Genomic DNA, 22,887 nt, shown 5'->3' on the forward strand with positions numbered 1-22,887 from the left:
GATGGCATGTTTGTTCAACTTGCCTTCAACTCTGTTTATCCCTTTGTAAAACAGGTATTAAATGCAAGTCAATGCAAGCCAGGAAGACAGGGAAGAGGGGGAACGTTTTTCCGGGCTCCCAAATAAGATTCTTGTTTCTATACTTAGATGACAGAGTGCGAGTTGCTTGCTTGTACTACATATTACACATGTGCATTAACATAGTTTTTCCCTGTAAAAAGAAAAATAGTGCAACTTAAGAGGCACATTTTCCCTCTTAGATCTGCCTAGCAGGTCTCACTTCTGGTATTTGGAAACATCTACCTCACAGGGGCCTTGGGAGGGTGACCATCAGGGTCAAAAACCCACATACGGCTCAGAGAAAAGAACTTTTCCTTTCAGCGGGAAAGAAGAATAAGGTCATTGACGTATTAATGAATCTTGTAAACTGCCTTAACGAAGTCCTAGTTTTCTTTGCCTTTTTTTGAACTCTGTCACTCCATTATACATGTAAATTTAATTTATTTGGAGTATATTAAATTTTCTTCTGCACTAGTTGCAGTAAGTAATAACTAGAAGCTAAGAAAACAGAATTCCATTCCACTACTAGTAGAGAAACAAAAGTATACGTGCCAGCTCCCTTCACCGCACCGTCAGCAAAACAAAAATATTGTTACATTTATCAGTCCAAAATACAACTATTTTAAATCTTTTCACATGCCTGAAAGTTCGTATACATTTCCATGCCTCAGCAAAACAAATGTAATCTGTCCAAACAAGCACATACTGAACTTAAGGAAAACTCTACATTTCACATAAAATGTTAAGGGGGGAGGGGAAGACAATTCATTTCAAAACACGCTTATGAAAACATTCAAACAATAAGGAAAAAAACAGATAAGCTGTGCACAGATTTTTAACTTACCACAAGAGCAAAGTACACCATAAAGAAAAATGATAAACTACTTGTGTAGCCAAGAAAGCCTGTAAAATAACAGTAAAAATAAAAGAGAATTTATAAGGAAAGTGATCCTAATGTACAGCTAAAGCTTTACATTTTAGGCATGTTTTCTATTACAGTGCTTGGTATCTGGGGCTTAGGACTCAGAATAACAACATTCCAACTGCCTGTCACAGATCATTTATGTAGTTTTGTAGGGCAGAATTAGAACTGGCTTACCACTAATGGCACGCTGTAAGTAAATGCAGCTCTTTAATGTTCTGCTGTAAAGATTTTATTTTAGTATTGCAGACAAAATACTACTGCAACTCAAGTAATAGCTTAACTAGGCAGGGCTGGAAGGCAGAACACACTACAACAACTTAAGTAATCCCCACCACCACCAGCCCCCTGCCAGTTAAAATAAATAAATAACCCATTAAGGTTTTAAAGTCTTCAATTGTAATTGCTACTAAAGTAGAATAATATTCGTTTCTCTCCTTTAATTACTCACCAATTTTAGGAAGAAGTGCAAGAGGAAAAACAATGCAGACTGAACTAATCAGTAGCAGCAGTCTCCCATCAAGGTACCAAGACCTGTTGGAATATCGATTTATGACTGATACAAAGCTCAAGACTCCTAAAATATATGTTCTACTTTAAAACAGCGACCTTAGACAAAATAACCACTAGGACAAGAAAAATAATTTCCAGTCTCACGTGCTATTTACAGGAATTTGTATTCCTAGTTTCTATATTGTGGTGTAAGACAGAGCTCCCAGATCACGAGGAAGCAGAGCACCATCCCGTAACGAACTGGCATTGCAGGCAAAGTTCCATGGGCAAGTGTCTGCACAGATCAGAGGTCTCGGGTGTGAAGTTGTTTCTCAGCAGCACAATATGCAAATCCCTGCCTTTAAGCAAAGCAATGATCCGAGGGAAGGGTATTTCATACTCTACACATTTCCAACAGAAGTACTTATATAGTACGCTACATATATCGTGAATTGGATTGCATTGAGTTGGGTATTTACACAACTGGAAGAAACAGCAACATCAATTCCCACTTACTGCTGAACTTCCCTTCCAGTTTATTACTCCTCCATGACCTTAGTTCCTTACCATTTCCAAGAGGTGTGAAATAGAAAGCTAAGCTACCCAACCTATTTGTTTGGAAACTGAGTTTTATTTTCTAAACATACCAACTTTCTCTTCTGCCCAAGTTTCATTACATCTATCATCACAGCCTTCAAATAATAGAAGAAAACAGTAAGTAAATCAACTTCCAGTTAACTTGAAATGATGTTTGCTGTCCAGAGGTGATAGAAGAAAGAACAGCAATAAAGAGAAGTTTCTTATCTTTAACTTTGCACAAAGCGATCACTCATTCTTTGCATACATCCATGCAAAAACTAAAGGACAGAAGGGATGGAAGTTATGCAAATGAAATCTGCTATAATGTTTATACATAAAACTATACATATAAAAAAAGCGTTGTAGAGGCATATGAAGTCTTAATGCATGTAAAAATCTATTCAAAGTACCAAAATCTCATCTCCAAGCTGACGAAAGTACAGATGTACAAGTTGTTAAGAAACAGAAACATCTTGAGGGTGGCTGCCCCTAACTTGGTAATAGCCATATCCTGTACTGATAAACATCTTGCACATCAGCCTCCGACTTTACTACCTATAAACACCTTGGCCTTTGACCTTCAAGTTTATTTAGTCCAGGATATGGTTAGCACCTAATAAACAGGCAGCACCTCAAGTTATCATAAGGAAAGTAGCATAACACCTATGTTAAAGAAAAATTACCATATACATGTATTCACTACTGTCACACATCATGGACAGTCACTTGTGTCACTCGTTTGAAAAAACAGGTAACGTAAATGAACAGAGAAATTTCAAGGTTGAAGGCCATATCAAAAATCGAAGTAACCCTTAAGTAACGTCATCTATGTTAAAAATTACTCAAAATACATCACTCTTCAAAAAAATGTATTACTAGCCTAGGTCTGCTACTGCTACAGTGAAAAAGCAATTTTGCCAAGATCAGCTCCCTGCTGTAGTATTCTTCATGTTGTTAACATTCAGCATTCACGTATTTTGAAACTTTTTCTTTCTTTCTAGCATGGTGGATGTTCAGATTAGGAGGAACAGTGTCATAGCATCAGGCAAAGGTATAATGAATGCTGCACCACGTGTACACGTGGGACCTCTGCTTTAGGTCTCCCTGTTCTAAGCATGCAGCAAATCCACAGTTGCCATCGTAGCTCAGAAGCTCAGCAGGCCAGAGAAAACGTTATTTTGGTTACTTTATGGTAAAAGAAAACACATTTTGGGGGGAAAGAGAGAGGAAAACTGCACTGAGGTGATGGGAAGGAGAAAAAACAATTTTGTAAACTGCTTAATTTTGGAATACCAATTCTTTTATCGGAAAAGATCTAAAAAAACTGGATACTGGACCATTTACTGGTTATCAAAAAATGTGTCCATTTTTTCCCCAAAATACTGTTGTAGAAATACACTTATTTTCCAAAGGCAGAATAAGTGTTTTGATATTGCCTTTAGAATCAGTTTGATCTGCAAATTTAATCCTGTATGATAAACACGTTCCAAGTATGAAATAGGGAATATAAATCCTCGACTCTACTGAAAATGCTTTGGCATGCAGATGTTCCTCCTCCCTCCCCCATATTTTAACTAAAAGCAGACATTTATAAATCCCTTTAATTTCATTCCTGAATGCAACAGGACAAGAGATTCATATGTTCTAAATTAGGCCCTTACTCTCAGTCCATATCAATTATATAACACACAAGCAAGACAACTTAATTGCATCAATCATATCCTCCTGACAGGGTCATTAAATGTTAACAGAGAGCTCACAAATTACAACTTTTTAACACAATCCTCATTTGAAACTACGTTCACGTCCTCAAAACTATGTGGAATTCTGGTTACACAGATAGACCGAAACATCTCAACCTGCATTTAACAAGTGCTCATAATGTATGGGTTTGGTTTTTAATAGAGAGATGAAGATGTAACACACACTGGCTCTGAGCCTTTCAAACACATGCACACCTGCTAACCTTTATCTATAAAAATAATTCAGTGCGCAAAACATTCGTTAAATGGCTTTCCCAGAAGCATGCTTTGGGATGGTAGATGCATATAAAATATTTTTCACAGGTAGTTTAACTGACACTTTTGATACATTCTAACTACAGTTAAAGATAAATTCTCCACCCAAATGAAAGGGTATCAGATGCTATGATGACTTAACAAAAACAGAACAGTCGTGCAACCACATCTGGAAACAAGTGGTCCAGTTAAAAGAGTTTAATCAAACTAGTCAGTATTTCTGCCCTTTGCATAAGTACGTTGCTACTTAGGCTTGATATTTGACCACCTAGTTCTGTTGAATAATTTCCTACAATTTAAAAACTCTGTTCGTAAAAAAACTGCTCTTAGCATCTGCAAAGAAATACACAGAAACAAAAGATTACGATCTACCATGGCAATTAATATGGAAAAATATATGAAATTTAGATGTAGGCATACAGAGAAGGTCGGCCGTGTGCATGCACCTGGAATACTGCTTGACCACTGCATTTGAAATATTTGCTTGGGCAAAGAATAGAGGAGTCGAATTGTGGCAAATAAACGTTTATCAATGGAAGAGCTCCCAGTAAGGGGCAGAAACAGGCCAAGACTCAGACTGGCAATCACCTTACCGCTTCAGCTGTGGTTAGTATGCCTAGGGACAATTTTAGCTCTTTCTAAAGGCAAAAATGAACTTCACTCCCATCTCAAGCTGTAATTTCAACTAAGGAAGAAGCATGGCTGGTGGCATTGCTGACAGCACACTGAGAGCTACCATGGCTCAGATGATTTGTAATAACCACTTCAACCGCCACAACCTGTCTGCGTGTTCACCAGCGTTCGCAGCCACAAGATCTGCACTAGGACCTTGAGAAACAGCTAAAGCTGGTGGGAGTGTTATCAAATAGGCGGCCTAATAAAGTTGTTTATAGCGCCTTTTTTAGACAGAACAATCCTTTGAGCGGTATGCATGCACAAGGGACCTCCGGATTCTACCTATTAGGAGTTTTCATAAGGTGTTTGTTGAACAGTGTATCTTTGTTGGGAAAAGTCACTTTGCATAAACAGAGCCGATATAAAATTAAAAACAGTAGTAAGTGACGTTATATGCTAAATTTGGGGACAGACAGGCTGGAACACACGTGCAGCAGGTACAGTAGCAGGCTCAATGCCACTGCGTATGAAGAATGGAGTTAAAAGTACGATCTTGAAGGAGAAGGTGATAGCACCCAAATGGAAAGCTGATGATTATCACAGCTGGAAAAGATACATTAGCAGACTAAAAATGACATATACACATAAAACATAACAGTTTAGAGAAAAAAAAAAAAAGGCCCTTACTAAAAACATTATTGCAAGGGCAGGAGGGCAGAAAGACAGAAAGCAGGATTATGACCACACTTCATTTCTCAAAATGTTCATTATAAAATGGAAAAGTTATAAATGACAAAACATAAAATGATCTAAAGTACCTTTTAAAAAACTAATTTTGAACTTAAAATTCACCCACAACATCCAGGAATAATACAAGCATCACACAGCATTGAGACAATTTCACCACCTTTAATCCAGAGAAAGTTTTGAGCTCAAAATGATCTGAAAATAGCAGTTTGGAAAAACAGCCGAAACACAACCTAAGGTACACTGTTATGAATGACAGCAGCGCTGGAACAAGCTGAACAAGACATTTCGGTGCTGAAGCTGCAATGCTTGTCTTAGCATGGGCACAGATTTCTTGCGACAGTTCTGATAGAAATCTGAGGGATACACTCTTTACATACAGCTTTATAGCTCAAGTGCGAAGAGCGATTTCTTTACTGGGAGCCAAGTTACGGAATTATAAACCAAGCTGGGAAACCTGGCATTTTTCCCAAGACAAGCCCAATTACTGGAGCAAGACAACAAAATATTTAAATTTAAATGTCTGCCGGTTTTTGTACTGTGGTTTTGAAATACGGGAAGTGATAACATGACAGCAGTTTAAATGTTTCTCCTCCTCTCCCTCCTGACCCCTCCTGCTTCCCCTTTTAAATTTTTACAGAAGGGAGATTTCTGTTGATGGAGTTTTGCCACTGACTTTAAGGTCGTCTGATGGGAAATTGCTATGAGGAAAGAATCACGCTCTGTGTGTGTGTGCTGCAGAAGGCTTGCACGTGCCAAATACATTTCATATTCCAAGAACTCCTGTAAATAACTAATTTTTTTAGCATGTGAGATCAGAGGGACGTGTCAGTACCCATCTCCTTCACCAGTTCTGAACCACTTTCTTCTTCAAGACAAATACAGAATATACGAAGTGTTTTTCCTTACCCACTCTCGTCTCCACTTAAGAACCCCGCAACAGCACCAGGAAGTTCAGACTTAACAATTAAAAGATAAGATGACATAGCTGCAAACAGAAGCAGAACAGATTTAGTAGAGGAATACCAGTATCTCTGGTTGTAACAATTAGCACGACTTAACCAGTGTCGCTACAACTGGAACATCTCAGCTATATATTAGACACCATGGCACCAGAATCAGAATTTATTTTCTCGTATACTTCCTTTAAAAATAGCTGCAAATCCCTGAGTATTGTACAGATGTTAGCTAATGCCTCCAAAGAGACTGTTACGATGCGAGTCCTGAAACAAGGAAAACATAATCCAAAGGACTAAAAGGCAAAACAATATAAAATATAGGAATATAGGCCTGACCTTTTACCTGGGAATACAGACCTACAGGCTTCAGACAGACTACAAAGCTGCAGCACTTCTCCTGCCTCTTTACTCTTTGTAAGACATTGTTAAGGACGAGAGTAAATACCAAGATTTGTTTCTACCAATACAATAGGTTTTGGTTTTTTTTTTTTTAAAGACTCGGGCTTTACTGTTGCACTAAATAAATCTATGACAGAAATTTAAAGACAAGAATAGGACTTGAAAGGTTCTTTATATACTGGATGGTTTGGCCCTCGGAGGCAAGAGGATTATCAGTAACAGATCTCCACTTCTTATGCTAAACCCGCCACCAAGAAGATCCCAACAACTACATAAAGTGCAAAACTCTACAGGAACTGCGAATCAGAAGAGAAATTGTTAGGTACTCTTACAGGAATGTCAATTGGAAATTAAGCATTTATAATTCTATTCAGAAGAACGCAATGATGCATACACATAAATCCAAAAGCTGCTTCACTATATCACTTTTCTCCTTTACTATATAAAACGATGAGGCATAAATGAGAGGTTTTTTAAATGACAACTTATGCTAACCTGATACCTTCACATGCTGATCATGTCACTTTTTTCTTTTACATAAGCAGCAAGTATTTATATGAATCAAAAAACAGCAGGGAACAACTTAGAAAAATCAAGCTTTACAAACAGCTTCAACAAATATCAAAGCCTACATGAAACCAATTTCTATCCTTCAGCAGCAAATAATTTTAGTAACGTGCCGACAAAAGTTTAGTTACATTTAAAGCTTGACAAAAATTCATCTGTTGTGTTCAAATTTTACTGTTCTGTATTTATTAATTCTTTAGACTTTTACCATGGTATGTTTATTAATGCTTTAAAATTAAAACATAAATTTTAAAAAGGCAAAACAGAAAACTTCCATAAGCTGATTTTTTAATAAGTTTGTGGGGGTTTTCTTAAAGGAATGTTTTGAACCTGAAAAAAAAGTGTGGACTCAGACACTGCTCCACCACAGCAGTTAATGTTAAATTTTGGGGAAAGGTAATGTGGTCTCTATAAAGAGAGCGAATTCTGTTAATACAAAGTGACATCTACCTACCGCAAGGTTAAATTAAAACCATTTGGTAAGTCACTAAATAAGGAAATATTCACTTCTTCATAATTAAAAGCTCTGTTTTTTCCAACATTCAAGTGTATTTCCCTGTTGACAGGTAGCTGTTGATTGTGTCTGGTGAGGTATTTATCTGCTGTCCTGATTTTACTCTCCTATTTGCATACAACAGAATGTAGATTCAACCACAGAGAACCTTACAGCATGCATAATTTCTAAATCACCAGAATTTGTAAGTAAATTAACATAATTTCTCATGCTAAGCTACAGGCAGATGCATATTTCACCCTAAGCAAAGACAGATTTTTTTTTAAAATTGCGGGGGGGGGGGGGGGGGGGTGTATGGATTCCTCTAAATTATAATTCAACTTTATTTATCCACTAGCCTTCTTTCTTGTATTATACAATACTTTATACACAAGCAAGTCAGAATTTTCATATATTTGTCCTTCAGAAAGACTTCAAAATTACTTCTTTTGCAGCCTCAGCTGCAGAAAGCTTCAAATTAATTTCCAGATCAGATTTCCTCCTAATATGCAATCTGTCACTCTTCCCTTGCATTCCTATTAGCCGCTGGCTAATCATTTGATCACTTACCCTTTGTTGTGCGCTTACTCTTTGTTTTTAAAAGAGGAGTCCTATTTCACTGAATTCCACTCCTAAGCAGGGAACCAATCATGCACCAAGAACCTTGCACATGCTAAACATTTGTATGCATCTTTCTTCCTTTCCCTGGGCATATGGGAAACAATCTCAGATAGTAGGACTTCCCCCCCCCCCCCCCCCGCAGTTTATATTCTCTTGTTTGTTCTAGAAGTCGAAGAAAATAAATAATTTTATTTATATCCTGATGCTTAGATAAGACGACAAATCTCGTATGTATACCTGAGCAGGACGCCCACACTGAAAACTGTTCAAAAAGTCAAATCCTGCTTTTTCTTCACTTAGAAACACAGTTGTAATTCTCCTCATGAGCAACAGCTCCTTGTAGCTTTACTCAGCGTGCAAGAAGCGACACTAACCACTGTCTAACTCTGAAACACACTACAGGGTGAGCAAAGGACATTGTTTTTTAAAGCTGAAACTAAAACGGCAAAGTGTCTTCAAAAAGGGCATAGCAACTTGAAAAAATTATCTCAAGCAGGAACACAGTGCATACAGTATGACAGACAAAGTCATGTATCCTTTGCTCCAAGTAAGAAATTTTACTTCACTCCCCCGACGCCCACGACGACTGAAGGCATGTCAAGTTATATCGTACAAATGAAATGTCAGCTATCCTTGGCAGTCTTAATGTATAACGGAAGGAAGAGATTACACAGTCACAAGGCTGAACTGTGACACAAGTGAACACAACAAAAAGCGTACCTTGTGCTTTGATTTATTCCACTTTTGAAGTATTGACTTCCTCTGTCAGTCTGAAAATACTTCAAATGTTTTAACGGCAAACTTTTAAGGCACCTTTTATCACATACAAAAATTGCAATAAACATACATTCATCTTTAGAAGTCAACTGTTCAAAAAAAATTACCGAATGTCAGGAGCAACATTCCCTTCAGAGTTCACACCCCTTGCATGCACGTAGTATGGGAGAGCAGAACTTACTGCTCTCACAAGCCAGTCTCATCCCCTAAATTAAAAAACAATGTTATGTTTTCTTCGTGTCACCTTCTCGTTGCAACATGAGATATCTATCTCATATCACCTGCCATGAGACAGGTTCCCTGCAGAATGAATGGTGCACAATGACGTAGTTTGAAGCTTTAGCAATATGCAGACGGCAAGGAGTGCTGAATTATAACTGTGAGAGCAACCTTCACACAGTGGCTGCTTAATTTTTAGGTCCTACATTTGCATATTTTATGTTATATTTAAATAATTTTCAGTATGCACCAAGAGGTACCTGATGGAAAACTAAGCAGGTTTGAACTTCTCAACAGGCCTTGACACAGAAATACCATAAAACGGTATTCAGCAGAAATCAAAATTATATTACTACTTTATTATTCAATAGGCTTACCACTGCCTTGAAAGCAGCAAATTACATTCATAAATACATATCACTTTGCCATGTTCTGAAAACTTGGTATTAGCTCTCTGATAGAAGAAAAAGGTTTGTAAAATATAAAATCGGGTACTTGCTTTACACTTCCATTATTATAACCTGTAATGCCACCATGAGATATGGCTCTCTATAAATACACATACCATGCATACAGTATTCAGAATGTCCTTTTTGTGCTACAATATCGTTTAATGCTGAGCACATGTGCTCCTACCTGAAAAAAATTAGTTGCTGGAGAAAAGGGAAACCAAGGGTATGTTTTTAAAACAGTCCCCAAAATACCTCTTCTGAGGTGGCCCAATCTTAAAATCAAGTATGTGAGTGGCTTTTTGGTTACCGGAAAAGGAAGCGTAAGTTTTCCTTATTATCCTACCTAAAAAAGATCAGTTGCCGAAGTCCACAGCAATGATGCAAGAGAATATGTACATTAAACTTATGTGTAAACATATAATTCATTCCTTCCTTAAAAAATGGCTGGTGATAAATCCTTTCAAATCACTTTATTGATGGGACTGAATCTAACTCCTCTGGTTAGTTTTTCCTAATCTACCACTGTAGCTGTTCATATTAGGGCGCTATAAAGATGTCTTACGCTATTAAGCGCTGTGCAAAAATGGAACCAAGCTGCCCTCCCAACTTCACACAGGAGAAGGCAGAGGGCTGGGGAAAAATAGGCTGTATCAGTACAGCCACACTGCCTCTTCGGCTCATACCTAAAAAAAATGGGTGCCGATTTGGGAGTCAGGACAAGTAGACAAGAGCAACCTTGATTCTCATCTGGGGGAACACCAGACAATACAGAGACTCCTCCCAAATACCTACAGATAATGAAGATAAATGAAAATGCTTGTAACTCGCATCCCCTAAAGAGTGCAGTCATGAAGATCCCTATTTTTCCCCAAATACTGAAAAGATTAGAGGCTGAAAGGCAGAAATAGCAGAATAAACACTACCAGCCACTGCAGACCCCAGACCAGCCGAGCTGGATCTTTCACAGCAACGGCACGTGACGAACCCCTTTGGGCTTGCATCTCCCTTTGCTGGTACGGAGGTGGTTTAAAATCGAATCTGTCCTAATCCGAACAACGTGACAAAGTTAAAAAGGAAAGCAGGGAAGGATTTCAAGAAAGAAAGTGAAACTAGAGAGGATTTTGGGCAAGCTCCCATTTTTCCTGTCAAAGAATTAGAATGGAACAGCAAGATAGGAAGCACTTCAGTATCGCATTGAGCTCCTCGTAAGTAATTCGAATCGTGGAAACATCAGGAATGATGCATGGATGCCACGGAAAACCATCAACTATTTTAGCCCTCACATCATATGGCCTTAAGAGCATACTCTTTTGTTTTCATTTTGCAGTGAATCCCCCGCATATTCGATTTTAAGAAGTCTCTCAATTACGTGACATATTGTTTTTAATATTTCCTCTTAGTGGAAGCTTAAAAAGTGAAAAAGTTTGTTGGGATAATTTGTTTGTTTTTAAATACAGACGTAGACTGGAGCGTGTGAAAGGAGATGTGATGCTTGTTCACACGGAGAAGTTCTGAGAACAGAAATAGGTTGTCAACTCCTTTGCTAGTCTTCGTGTTATGGACACTCATCCCGTTGAATTTCCAAACCCCTGCTTCCCTTTCCTTCTAACTTTAGCTTTTATCTGAATTACTCTGGAACTTATCTATGGCAAGCTTTAAAAAAAAAAAAAAAAAAAAGTCGTCCTTCTTATCCCACAGGGAACACGTGGGCAGCAGATTTATTTTGGTAAAACTTCATTAGTTTAATTGTATTTATACAGTTATGCTAGTAAAACTGAAATGTTTTCTACATAGCTCATCATATACTCCATTCTGAAGTATAGCTGCAGGTCAGGATTTTTGTTGGATTTTTTATTTAAAGCAGGCTTAAATACTCTTTACAGTATCAAACCTTCCAACCACCATTCACTGCAATACAAAAACAAGAGCACGGATCATCAATTGTTAAATTAGTACAGGAGCTGACAAACCTGCCCCTAATTAAGGCAGCTCTGCACTGGAAATCCTCACTTTGAATCAGTAAGGATAATTAGGCTTTCAGGTCAAAAGCAGACCGCACTGTGAAAACAAACATTCAAGTTTGTTTGAAAACAGAATTAGATTTCCCATACTTAAAAGGAAGCTCAGTAATTTCTTAAGGTATTAACGATGCAGGTCCCAGCACGTAACAAGCTGTATTTTATTCTTCCATGATTTGCACCATTCATTTATTTTCAAAGTTTGTAGAGTATTGTATTCTGATTACAAAAAGAAGGATACTCCCACCCACCTCCTATTCTCAAAAAAATATTTGCTCCATTTAAATTCGAGACAAATTTTGTAAACACTTTTAAAACTAAATTTCAGAACGGATGAACTCTGGGGGAAAAAAAAAATAATTTGCAAAACAAAAATGCCCAATTAACTTGGTAAGAAAAGGTAGTTTTGTTTTCAGAGTTTTTTAATCCATGCACAGCATTTGTAAGTACCGACACACAGAGAACACACATATAGCCCCCTCCCCAAGCAAATTCGGAAGTTAAATATTTCCTTGTTTACCTCACAAAAAACAAAAAAACAAAAAAAAAGAGGGAAGGAATAAAGCAGGAGAAGGCTGGAGGTTCCCGGGGCGTGCGAGGCCGGGCGAAGCCAGCAGATGGTGGTGCGACAGCACTGCTGGGGCTCGGCTCTGCTCGCCAGCCGCCGGCCACCGCTGGCCACCGCTGGGCACCAGCCCCATCACCCGTGCACTCTCACCGTTATTTAAATAGATGCTTTTTCCAGGGGTTACGCCTCTGGATTTACTTCGGGAAGCTTGAAAAGTATGAACTCTCCAAATGTAAATACATATTTAGCATGGATTACATACACAGCAACGTTTCTGTGTATTGTCCATCACCCTGAACTGAAGGGAGAACTGCATCTCCCATCAGCACTAATCCTGTAACTGCCATTCGCTGCCTGTAGCAGTCAGGCAGAGCCGAGGATAAAACAGCGCTCCAGGGATATGGAACAATCTCTTTTCCTCATTCCTTATTCTCCCAAAGAAGAAAAACATGTACCTTTGAGGACACGTTAATTGCAGAATATTGAAAGAAAATCTGCAAGCACCAGTTACAGAAATTACACTTACTTAAACTGTATTTATACTAGAAAGCAAATAATTCTTTATCAAATTAAGACAGCTGTCTGGAAAGCTTAGTTCCAACAGGTGACCGCAACAATCATTTGGGGACAAGCCAAGACAGGCTAGCTACTCACACTGATCCTCAGCACGAGAATTCCCCTGTGTATCTCAGCCTCTCGAAAGAAATTAAAAAAATACAAAAAGTCTGCTGCAAAAAATCTTCATACAGACCACCTCTGCTACACGGCTGTAATGCAGGTTCTACGGTTGCACTTAATCCCACTGCTAATAAATTTTAAATAATTAAACTCATGCCCTCAGCAGTTTCAATTTCTGTTTCTGTGTATCACAGCTACCAGGCCCTCTGGGACCGGTCCCATCTCCCTGCAGCGGTGACCTTCAGCTGATAGCAGCCCGCAGCCCAGGGAAGCATGCTGTAAAACTCTCCGCATGCTTCCTGCTAGACCTCAATGCTGAAGATTTGTTAGTGTTGGCAACAGCCTGAGAGCTGCTCTTGTGCAATACTTTATTGTGTTTGTCTCCATTTTTCCACCAGCCTTGCTAAAATAATTCCTTCTCTAACTTCATGACATATGCTTTAAGATTCCTACCGATTTTCTCTCAGACACACGGTTGTGGACTGTCTTCCTTTTCAGTCACAGCTGCAGAGAGGACAATTCCAGGAGGAGAAATTCCCGTCTTCCTTTCCCCCCTTTCGGAAAGCATCTAGGAAGCTCGCAGAAGTTGCCGGGCAGGAGAGGGGGAAGGGCTGCGTGATGCCGAGCCACGGCTTTGGCCCACTGTGCCTCATCCATCACTTCCTAGAAGCACAAGGCTATTAAAACAATAGCGGGGACGCCGTCCAACTCCAGGCGCTCCTGGGAAGGATTACATAAAGAGCCAGCAGAGCCATGGAGCTTAGCCTTTTCCATAGCAGCCTCCCTCGCTCCTTCTACACCTCCAGGCGTGTGACTGCCCCAAGGGCCCTCTCTCATCTCGGAGGGCACGTGGCAAGGTCTGAAATCCTTCAAGGTCTTCCTCCAAATGTCCATTTCTTGCCTGCCAGGTAGAAGATCGCTCCACTTAAAGACGTGGGGTGAAAGGAAAGGGTCGGGAAGAATGGAGGAGCAAAACAACAGCCTGGTAGCATGCAATCTGATAGTTTCCTTTCTAGTATCCACTTTGCAAGCCCACAGACACATGAACTGGCTCTTTCAAGAACAAGGCAGTTCCCATGTAACTAATCACTAGTTATTTAGATTAAAAGGCTGCTGGATTGGGCCAAAATACTGCCAAATAGAACAATATAAAAATGAGTAGCTCTGGCCATCCCATTCAACCTTTTGGTTTCACTTTATTAACAAATACCTATACTGCAAGAACAAGTACGTATTGATGTAAGGAAAGCTAAGCAAATATTCTCAGAGTTTAATTACTCTGAGCTAAGAATTTGTATATGCTCTGTAAAGTCTTTAAGTCAACGTATTTAAGATAACCTTAATTTACATTTGGATATTGCAAAGTTAACGCATTCTCCTGATGCATCCTTACCTTGGTACTTAAATGGATTTTTGTATTCGATTTGTGTTACTTGGATTAACATAAAGTGTTCCAAGAGATGATTAAAAATCTGCAGGAAAGCTGAGCACTCATGTTAGATACACACGTTAAAATTCCAAGCAATGTACTTGAAATCAAATTTTTTTAACCTTTTAAATTCCAAATTTGACCAACCAGTGCTTTCCTGTAGCTGTACAACAATCTTTTTCTTTTCCTTCGGGTATCCTGCTAGTAGAAAAATCAACTCCCCTATCTACACAAATCAGTAAGTATATGCAATTAGGATGTCAAATTCAAATTTGCACCTTAAGCTTTCTTTTTAACGAAGTGAAGATGACAAACTAGAAAGCATAATTATATTAAAATGACTACTAAAAAGCTCTCTCCACCACGAATGAATGTAAACCACTTCCGCACTTAAGTTATTTTTAGAAGTGATCAGACCAAACTTTAAAAAAGCCCAGACTACATGCTGATAGTGACAATAACCCTAGCAAAGCTGCTTATTTTAATCACAAACCATCATTCATTATCTCATGCTCTCCAATCACTTTTGAAATCAGATACTGTATGATGCAATGTACCCAGGTCTGATGATGGAGGAGGTAACAGAAAACAATTTTATTTTTAGCCTTACTCTGAAATTAAAGATGTTGACAGAGTCTGGATGTCTGCCTAACAGGCACGGTGCTGCCGGTTCCTTCAAATGGACAAAAAAAAAAAACCAAAAGAACAAAAAAACAAAAAGGGGGAACACCTACCGCAGTGCACCAAGGGGAAAGGGTAAGTTTTACACTTAATTCCAGCATGGGTCCCATTCAGGACAAACTACAGCACACAGTTTCCTCACTCCCATTTAAAATCTGTAGATGGACCAGAATGACAAGAAAATTTCCTTTCTTAATATGCATTTCTTCAAGAGTCAAGGCTCAGTGAGAGGTGAAGAGAGCTCTTCATCCCTCCTGTTTTTAAGGGCCTGTTGGCTGGCAGTAGTGTCATCTCCAAAGACAACTCCTGACACAGTGCTGCTCTGCTGACTTGGACTGCAGCATCACGGGACTCTGCCGGCGGCAGTTGTTGAGGAGAGAAATAATGCAGCTGGGAGCTCTAGTTCACAAACAGAAATCTAAATACTAAACAGAAGCTGCGATAGCTCCTTGCAGTGACAGCACAATACATCTTCTGCATGGGAGAAGGTGCCAAGGATGCTGCATGGGCTTGCAACCCATGCTTCCACAGATCACCATTCCTCACAGACTGGGGCATGCTTGGGCACTACTAACACTAACTGATTCTGAGAAGGAAAGTCAGCTTTCGCTTTTCAGTGCATTTGAAACTAAGTGATCTTTGCAAACAAACATACCGGATGCATGAACTACTACCATTCTCTTACATGAAAGATATTGCCCTTGGAACCAGAAGAACCAAAACAGAGTTTTGAAAGCTTCCATCAAAATGAGGTCACTAAAAATATTTGAAAGAAGAGTTTCAACTTGCAAAAACCTACTTTTTAGCTAGTTAAACGGAAAACCACTGGTTGGTAAACCAGGCCCAACTTGTTGGCAGAGAAGACCACTGCAGAAGATGGAATAAGTAGTTTGATAATATCCAGCATGCAATAGTTTGGGGCTCTAGAGTTACTGAGATGAATTTTATTAAAAATGACACCAAGAAGGTTATGAACTGCCATGAGGAAAAAATAAGAGAGTCATATTTCCTTTGACCACAGAGTCTTGTACACGATCTCAGTGTCTCCAGAACCTGTACTGTGTATCCCTCCTTCTCTAGTACTGTTTATTTAGAGGTCTACTCAAACAGGAAAGGAAATTAAAAAATGTGTTCATTGCTACCGAACATCCTCTAAAACCTGTATGAATAAATAATCCTTAATGTGGGAATTAGTCTGTTCACTCCTGCCTGAAATTAATGCTGGGGTTTTTATAGCCATTTCAATTAGGCAGTTTTTATTATTGGAGCTTTTAGTATAAGAAAAGATTCCAATTTTATCATAAAAGCAGTTACTTGGTCTAGTTCTAGGTCTCTACATAGTGACAAGAAACAACAATCATTGAATTGTCTGGACTCAACAGGTAATCCTAAAGGAAAGGAGAACGGCGCTGGAATGCCGTTTCCTTCTGTCAGTTTATGTGAACATGTCTGTCTTCTTGGGAGTAGAGGACTGAAAGGAGGGAGCTTTCACATAATTCCCTCAAAGTATCCAAAACATTTACGGCCAAAAAAATTTAAAACTGTTCTGTTAAGCACTGTCTACTTTCAGACAATTAATTTCTAAGGGCACTACTACTTAGTAACTGTCAAGTACATGAAAGTACCTGAGTAAGAGTTTAAATGCTTAGGCGATTATTTTAATACAAGGACAGCTAGTGTCATTTTATCATGTCATGCACCAAGGAAGACAAAATAAGAATAATGTAACTGGGCAGCCCAGCATACGACAATGTAGATTATCGTCCCACATGATGAAAGCCAGCAAACTAAACAACTCTCCCAAAAAACAAGGTATTGAACTAACAAAAAAAAAAGCTACCATTAATAAAGAACATATGAAAACTTCATGGCTAAGTAAACATTGAGTTGTTACACAAATCACTAAAATGCCTAAGCAAGTTCCAACAGCAAAAACTAAAACACATGATATGATAAAATGTAGCTACCAGATGCAATGTACAGAACAGCGGAGAGGAGATTATGCTTCCTCAGCCCCTTCCAGTTAGCAATGTCAGCTGTAATGGATGTGCTCCACATCCTGCGATGCAGTACCAGGCATACAATCCAACCCCCCATCTACCCCACGACTACGGCACTGCCGGTTAGCGCGATCACATAAGCCTTTTCTTTAAGTTTTCTGTCCTTTTAACCAGCCTGCTAAGAACACTTGCATGTAATTATTGCCTTTGGTGTTTGTGGAGCTTTGTGAAGGTTATACTCTACTCGGTTGATATTGAGCATATGAAGTTTCTTACCTCCAATATTCTGGATAATTATTGTAGTTGCAACAAGGACCTATAAAAAAAATTATTTCTTTAGAAAGGGCAAGGATAACTAAAATCGTATGTCTATAGCAGTCATAAAACACATATGTATTATCTTAAGCAGACCAGATGTAGAAGCGATAACTAGTACTGAAAGGAAGGGCATCTTCTCTTTACTGAAGAGTTTAACACATGGAAACCAACGCAATCTAAAATTAATATAAAAGCAAAACATCTCCCTGAAAATACTGCATTTTCATTCTGAGGTGACAAAACAAGAGGAGTTAGACTGAAGCCTGTTCTGCAAAAGATGAGGTTTTTAAATCACTGAAAACATGTACGTGCATTCTAATTGACATCAGGTGAGTAAAAATTAAAACAATCATTCACCTCTGAAAAGACAATCAGGCAGCAGAGGTTTGTACAAGCTACTTCCTCACTCCAAAAACCTGAATATTTTTAACGGTCATGAATGTTATTATTCTTTTAAACTTGTCAACTAGATAGACTTTTCTTTAGCATTTGTGATTATTCATACTGGACTGTTATGGAAGTAGAAATGATCACAGGCTATTAAAATATTTGTCTGAATCCACAGAATTAACTTCCAACTGAAAAAAACCCAAAAGTTTTCCCAGTGTTTTCTTTTCAGTTCAATTCTAAAATAGTACAATCATCTAGTACAGTTTTTCTTTTTACCCACTGTTCTTCTTGATGTAGCAGGACCTTCCTACATGAGTCCTACCATTAAGTCAACTTGGAAAAAATAAAGCTGTAGTTATGAGATGAAAAATTTGTACTTTTGAATAAAATCTGAAAGCAGAGTTGCTATTTTTTCAGTTGATCAGCTAGAAAATCATACCAGATTTTAAACGAATTCAAAATCAGTTCAAAAGTCACCGGGGGGGGGGGGGGGGGGGGGAATAAAAAGAAAAAAGTATGGTATCTTGGAATTTGCCATAGATGGAAACAAATACTTCATGCCTTTGGAAAGGGAGAATCAGCAATCTTCCAACAGCAGAAAATCTCCAGTCTCACAGATCTCAGAAAAATATGTTTGACAGGACATCACCGTAAGGTTGAATAACCGCTCTACTTCACGAGCGGTTAACCAGTAGTTTACTGTCAACCTAAGATGCCAGTTCAAGCAAGGCCCTACAGCGGTCTGTCTGTACCATCAGCAAATTACCTGGGTGAGGGAAGAGTAAGTACTACTTTAAAGAAAAAAAGAAAAAAAAAACCAAAACACACCTGTGCCTGACTGAAGTGAGGAGACGGGGACAGGATTAGAATTCAGAATGCTTGTGGTAAACTAGAGAAGTCTAAAAATCACCAAGATCGCTTAAAAGCCATGCATTCAGGAAGTAGATCTCAAATATATGACTTAGAGTTATTAGATTGCAAACAGAGGAAATAGTCTGAGATAACACAATCAGAAAATAGTCTGAGATAACATAATCAGTAGCATGAAGCACCCACACAAACAGCAAATCTTGTTTTGGGACGTAGTACCGGCCACGTTCTATCTAAAATATAGGTAATAATTACATTTCTTGTCACTGTCAAGTTCTCAGCCAGCTTACTGCATTCCATTTTGCAGGCAAGTTTTAAGAAAGGTGTATAAATATCAAAGATACTTCAAGAGAGAAAGATAAGTGTTGCAGAAAACATCAGTTCGTCAGGAAAGCTTGGTGAACTTTGGTTAACTATTTTATCCAAACAACAGCTTCCCAACCTAGAAATATTCCAGTGCTCTCCATGCACACTGAAAATAAAAGACCAGATGATTTTTAGCACAAATTATTTAAACTGAAAATTATGAAAAATTATATTAGGGAGAATAAAAAAATATTACTGATGTTGACTACATAGCGAAGCTGTGAAATCCTCTTCATTTAAGCTTTTAAATAACAGATTAGACAAACATCTGCCAAGAACGGTTTATGTATGTTTAGCCCTGCTTCAGAGCAAAGGCAGACTAAGTCACATTTTAATATCTCCTTAAGCTCTACACTTCTATGACTTCTGCATCTAATGGCTTGTGGTTAATGTGTACAGAACAGCTCCTGTTAAAAATAATTCTATTCCATACCTTGCTAATATCAAGGTATCTCCTGAGGTTGATCACATCTTAACTTTGATCGATAAATATTGACCCTCACAGACTACACTCATATCTGCTTATTAATGCTAATGGAAGTCTTACAAACACCTAATAGCTCAGATTTAATTCTCAGTTACATCAAAACAGAAGAAATTGGACTCTAGTCTGTTAAGCAGAACTCATTTAAAAAAAAAAAATTTACATTGTTTCAGTAAACCATTAAAATAGCACTTCTGTGTGGTAAAATCTGCTTTTAGTATCGTGTAACTGAAACACGGAGCATAGAAGTCATAATATTAAATGTGCAGTATTCACAAGTAGCATTTCCCGTGCACCCAGTATTACTGGACAACATTGTCTATTAGGAAACACAGATTCAGTACACACTACTAAAAAGGCAGGGCTTACATGTTGATTACTCTTATACCAAAAATGGTTAGTTTGCTGGTGTGGTTTTGTTTTTTTTTTTAAATCATGAGATAAAACAACAAGTAAGAAACATTCATCTGAATAGTTTATTAAACAAAAGAAAAAAAATTAACATGCATTAAACGTACTGTTATTTGTTCCCATTGTGGCAACTACATGAAAGGCAAACATTTATCTTAGATCTCTGTTAAATGCTAGAACACCAACAGTAAATCACTTACCTGTCTCTTAACAGTTTACAGCAGAGGTACGATGGTACTGTAGCAAACCTGAAACCGATTGCTGAGCCAACGTGACAACACCACCAGTGAGCAAACATTTGTACGTACAAGTAAAAAAAAAAATGAACACACTGGCAGGAAAGCAGCGCAAAATCTTGCATTTAAGGAACGTCTGTTTTACAGTTAACTAAAGTTTGGGCTTCCATAGACCAGACACACTAACTGAAATACAGCGAGAAGCTTCAGGACGTAACAGATTTTTCAGCATACTAGGACGTCAGTAATTATACTACTTATTTCACTTATATCTCTTTACTACGCAAAGAACAGTTGTGTATCGGAAGCATGAGACCAAGAAGAAAAATACACAGGTAAAACTAAATACTCACTTTTCCAGTTGATCCAAATGCAAACAGGCCAAGGTCTTCATAAGAAGTGACAGCTGTAAGTAAGGAAAAAAAAGCTGAAACATTTCTAACTTCAAAATCACTTGAAAGCTCTAGCTTTGCCTTTTTTCCCTTTTTAAATGAACATAACTCAGGACAGAATTAAAGGAGTATTTTATAGTATTTTTATTTACAAAATAGCTTGTATATACACTTGTACTCCTGCTACAAAATACAGCTATACGCCCAACGTTTCAGAGACTCCCCAGAAACTCAATTTAATATTTAAAATATTTAAAAAATAATAATACTACATTAATGGCAAATTGCCTTCTCCCAAAGATTTTTGCAAGTGATACTGTAGGTGAAGAATTTGGAAATTAGCCTCAACAATTAGATACAAGATATTCCCATATTTTATTTGTTAAAAGAGTATACTTTTTTTTTTAAATGAAGACAACAACAGGGATTCATTTTCACCGTTCTACAAATATAAACATCAATCACCATCTTGCCAGCTTTTAAAAACTCAGCACTATTTATTTTTAAGAAAGCTGAAGGTAAACACCTTCCTTGGTTGAAATCTGTTATTAAAAAAAACAAAACAAAACACAGCAAAGCAAAACCAAAAACAAAACAAAAATCCTGCCCTTACCTGCACCTGACTTACATAATCACATTAAAACAGCCTGTGGTTTCCTGTATGCTTTTGTTGAGCTTTAGCTGAAGCTCGCTTCTAATATTGCTGGTAACTCAAACCAATCCCTTCTCAGAAAGAAGGAAGTCATATTAAAGTGCTTTCATTGTTGCTCTGCATTTTGTTATTAGAAACTCAAGCGATATCAAAAAGATGAAAGTTTTCTGAGAAATACCACTCACTTTCTTGGTATTTAATAAAACAGTCCACAGTTGTAAATGCCTCAAAGGGTAAAATTAATCTCAAAACCACATAATTTTATTGTCACAACACTTGCTTTCTCTTCCTTGGTTCTACTTGGTACACTATTGCTTCTACTCCCGCCACATCTTAATTTAGGGCCCAGCCCTGCAATCTGAGCTGCCGGGGGCAGACCGTCACACCTGACTCCAGTCCCACTGAAGTAAATGAAACAAAATGTGGGGGACGCAGGGGGTTCACAGAAACCCGATGACGGGACTGGAGCCTCAGACTGCCAACTGCCCAAGCTTAGGTGCTTTTATTTCACTGTGAAAGTTCTGCACACAATCAGATCAGAGTTTTTTCCCCTCTGGGGGGAAGAGGGAGAGAAAACCCCCAAAAAACCTTCATTCATTTTCTCGTATGATTTTCTCAAGGGCGATGTTTCACGTTCCGCTCTACTACTGACACCAATATGCTATGACAAAATAAATGAAACGACAAAATTAAATGAGCCAGAGTCAGCTCTCGGCATAAACCTGGACAAATCTCTTGCATCTGCTGTTACACTGATACAAGTTATAGACAGATATAATTAAACATGAAGTATGTCTTACTAGGTTTTATGCTGTATTCTTCTTAGATTTCTATTTATTAAGTTGTTGATCACAAGAAAAAAACCCAGCATTTTATAAGGCCATCTCCAATGGCATGAAAAAAATCAGTAAAATGTTAAACATATTTAGGAGAGAGTTGTTTTTACCACATGGGAACAGATAGCGCACACATATGAGGAGTTACCCACAAAGAGAACAAAATTTTCCACGCAATTCCAAAACAGCAATATGAAACCTTAGAATATTTTCTATAGTAACTCTGTTTCTGTAATCAATTTAGTTCTGTGAACACTGGGAAACCCTAATACTTAATCACATTACTTTTGTAATTTTAAGAATATATGGAACAAAATATTAAGCACGACTGAGATAAAGACAAACAAGTTCTGCCTGATTGGCTTGATTTCTGTTACGTTATTAACACTAAACGGAGATTATCCGTTTAAATGCAAAGTGAAATTGGCAAGTATAAGACGAGCAATACTCATGACTAACTCATAAAATGAAAAGAAAAAACCCACAAAACTTCAAAGTACAGCCCACTTAAATTCCCAATTCCTCTGCTTTACAGAGTAAGCTTAGCTTTTGTCAGCCCAAACCCCAGAACAACGTAGGTCGTACTGAATCAACACTGGGAGAAAACATTGACTAAACTAATCCAAATCTAACATTTG

General features: G+C 38.1%; 1 protein-coding gene across 4 annotated transcripts in view; it reads right to left on the reverse strand.

The window, feature by feature from the left end:
* SLC38A6 (solute carrier family 38 member 6) overlaps nt 1-22,887 on the reverse strand; it is a 59,280-nt gene that overhangs the window by 32,496 nt on the left and 3,897 nt on the right. For all 4 annotated transcript variants that reach the window (XR_015702378.1, XM_087747960.1, XM_087747961.1 and 1 more), the window contains exons 4-8: nt 20,723-20,775; nt 17,571-17,610; nt 6,343-6,421; nt 1,434-1,516; nt 905-963 (exon numbers count right to left, since the gene is read on the reverse strand). Coding sequence is in view for 3 of the 4 variants with exons in the window: in XM_087747960.1 (XP_087604086.1) it covers nt 905-963; nt 1,434-1,516; nt 6,343-6,421; nt 17,571-17,610; nt 20,723-20,775 (314 nt within the window). In the remaining variant the exon portion in view is untranslated. The remainder of the gene's footprint in view (nt 1-904; nt 964-1,433; nt 1,517-6,342; nt 6,422-17,570; nt 17,611-20,722; nt 20,776-22,887) is intronic.

The sequence above is a fragment of the Nipponia nippon genome, unplaced genomic scaffold (assembly GCF_047370975.1).
Source record: "Nipponia nippon isolate SJK-2023a ecotype South Korea unplaced genomic scaffold, ASM4737097v1 scaffold_11, whole genome shotgun sequence".
NCBI classification, from domain to species: domain Eukaryota; kingdom Metazoa; phylum Chordata; class Aves; order Pelecaniformes; family Threskiornithidae; genus Nipponia; species Nipponia nippon.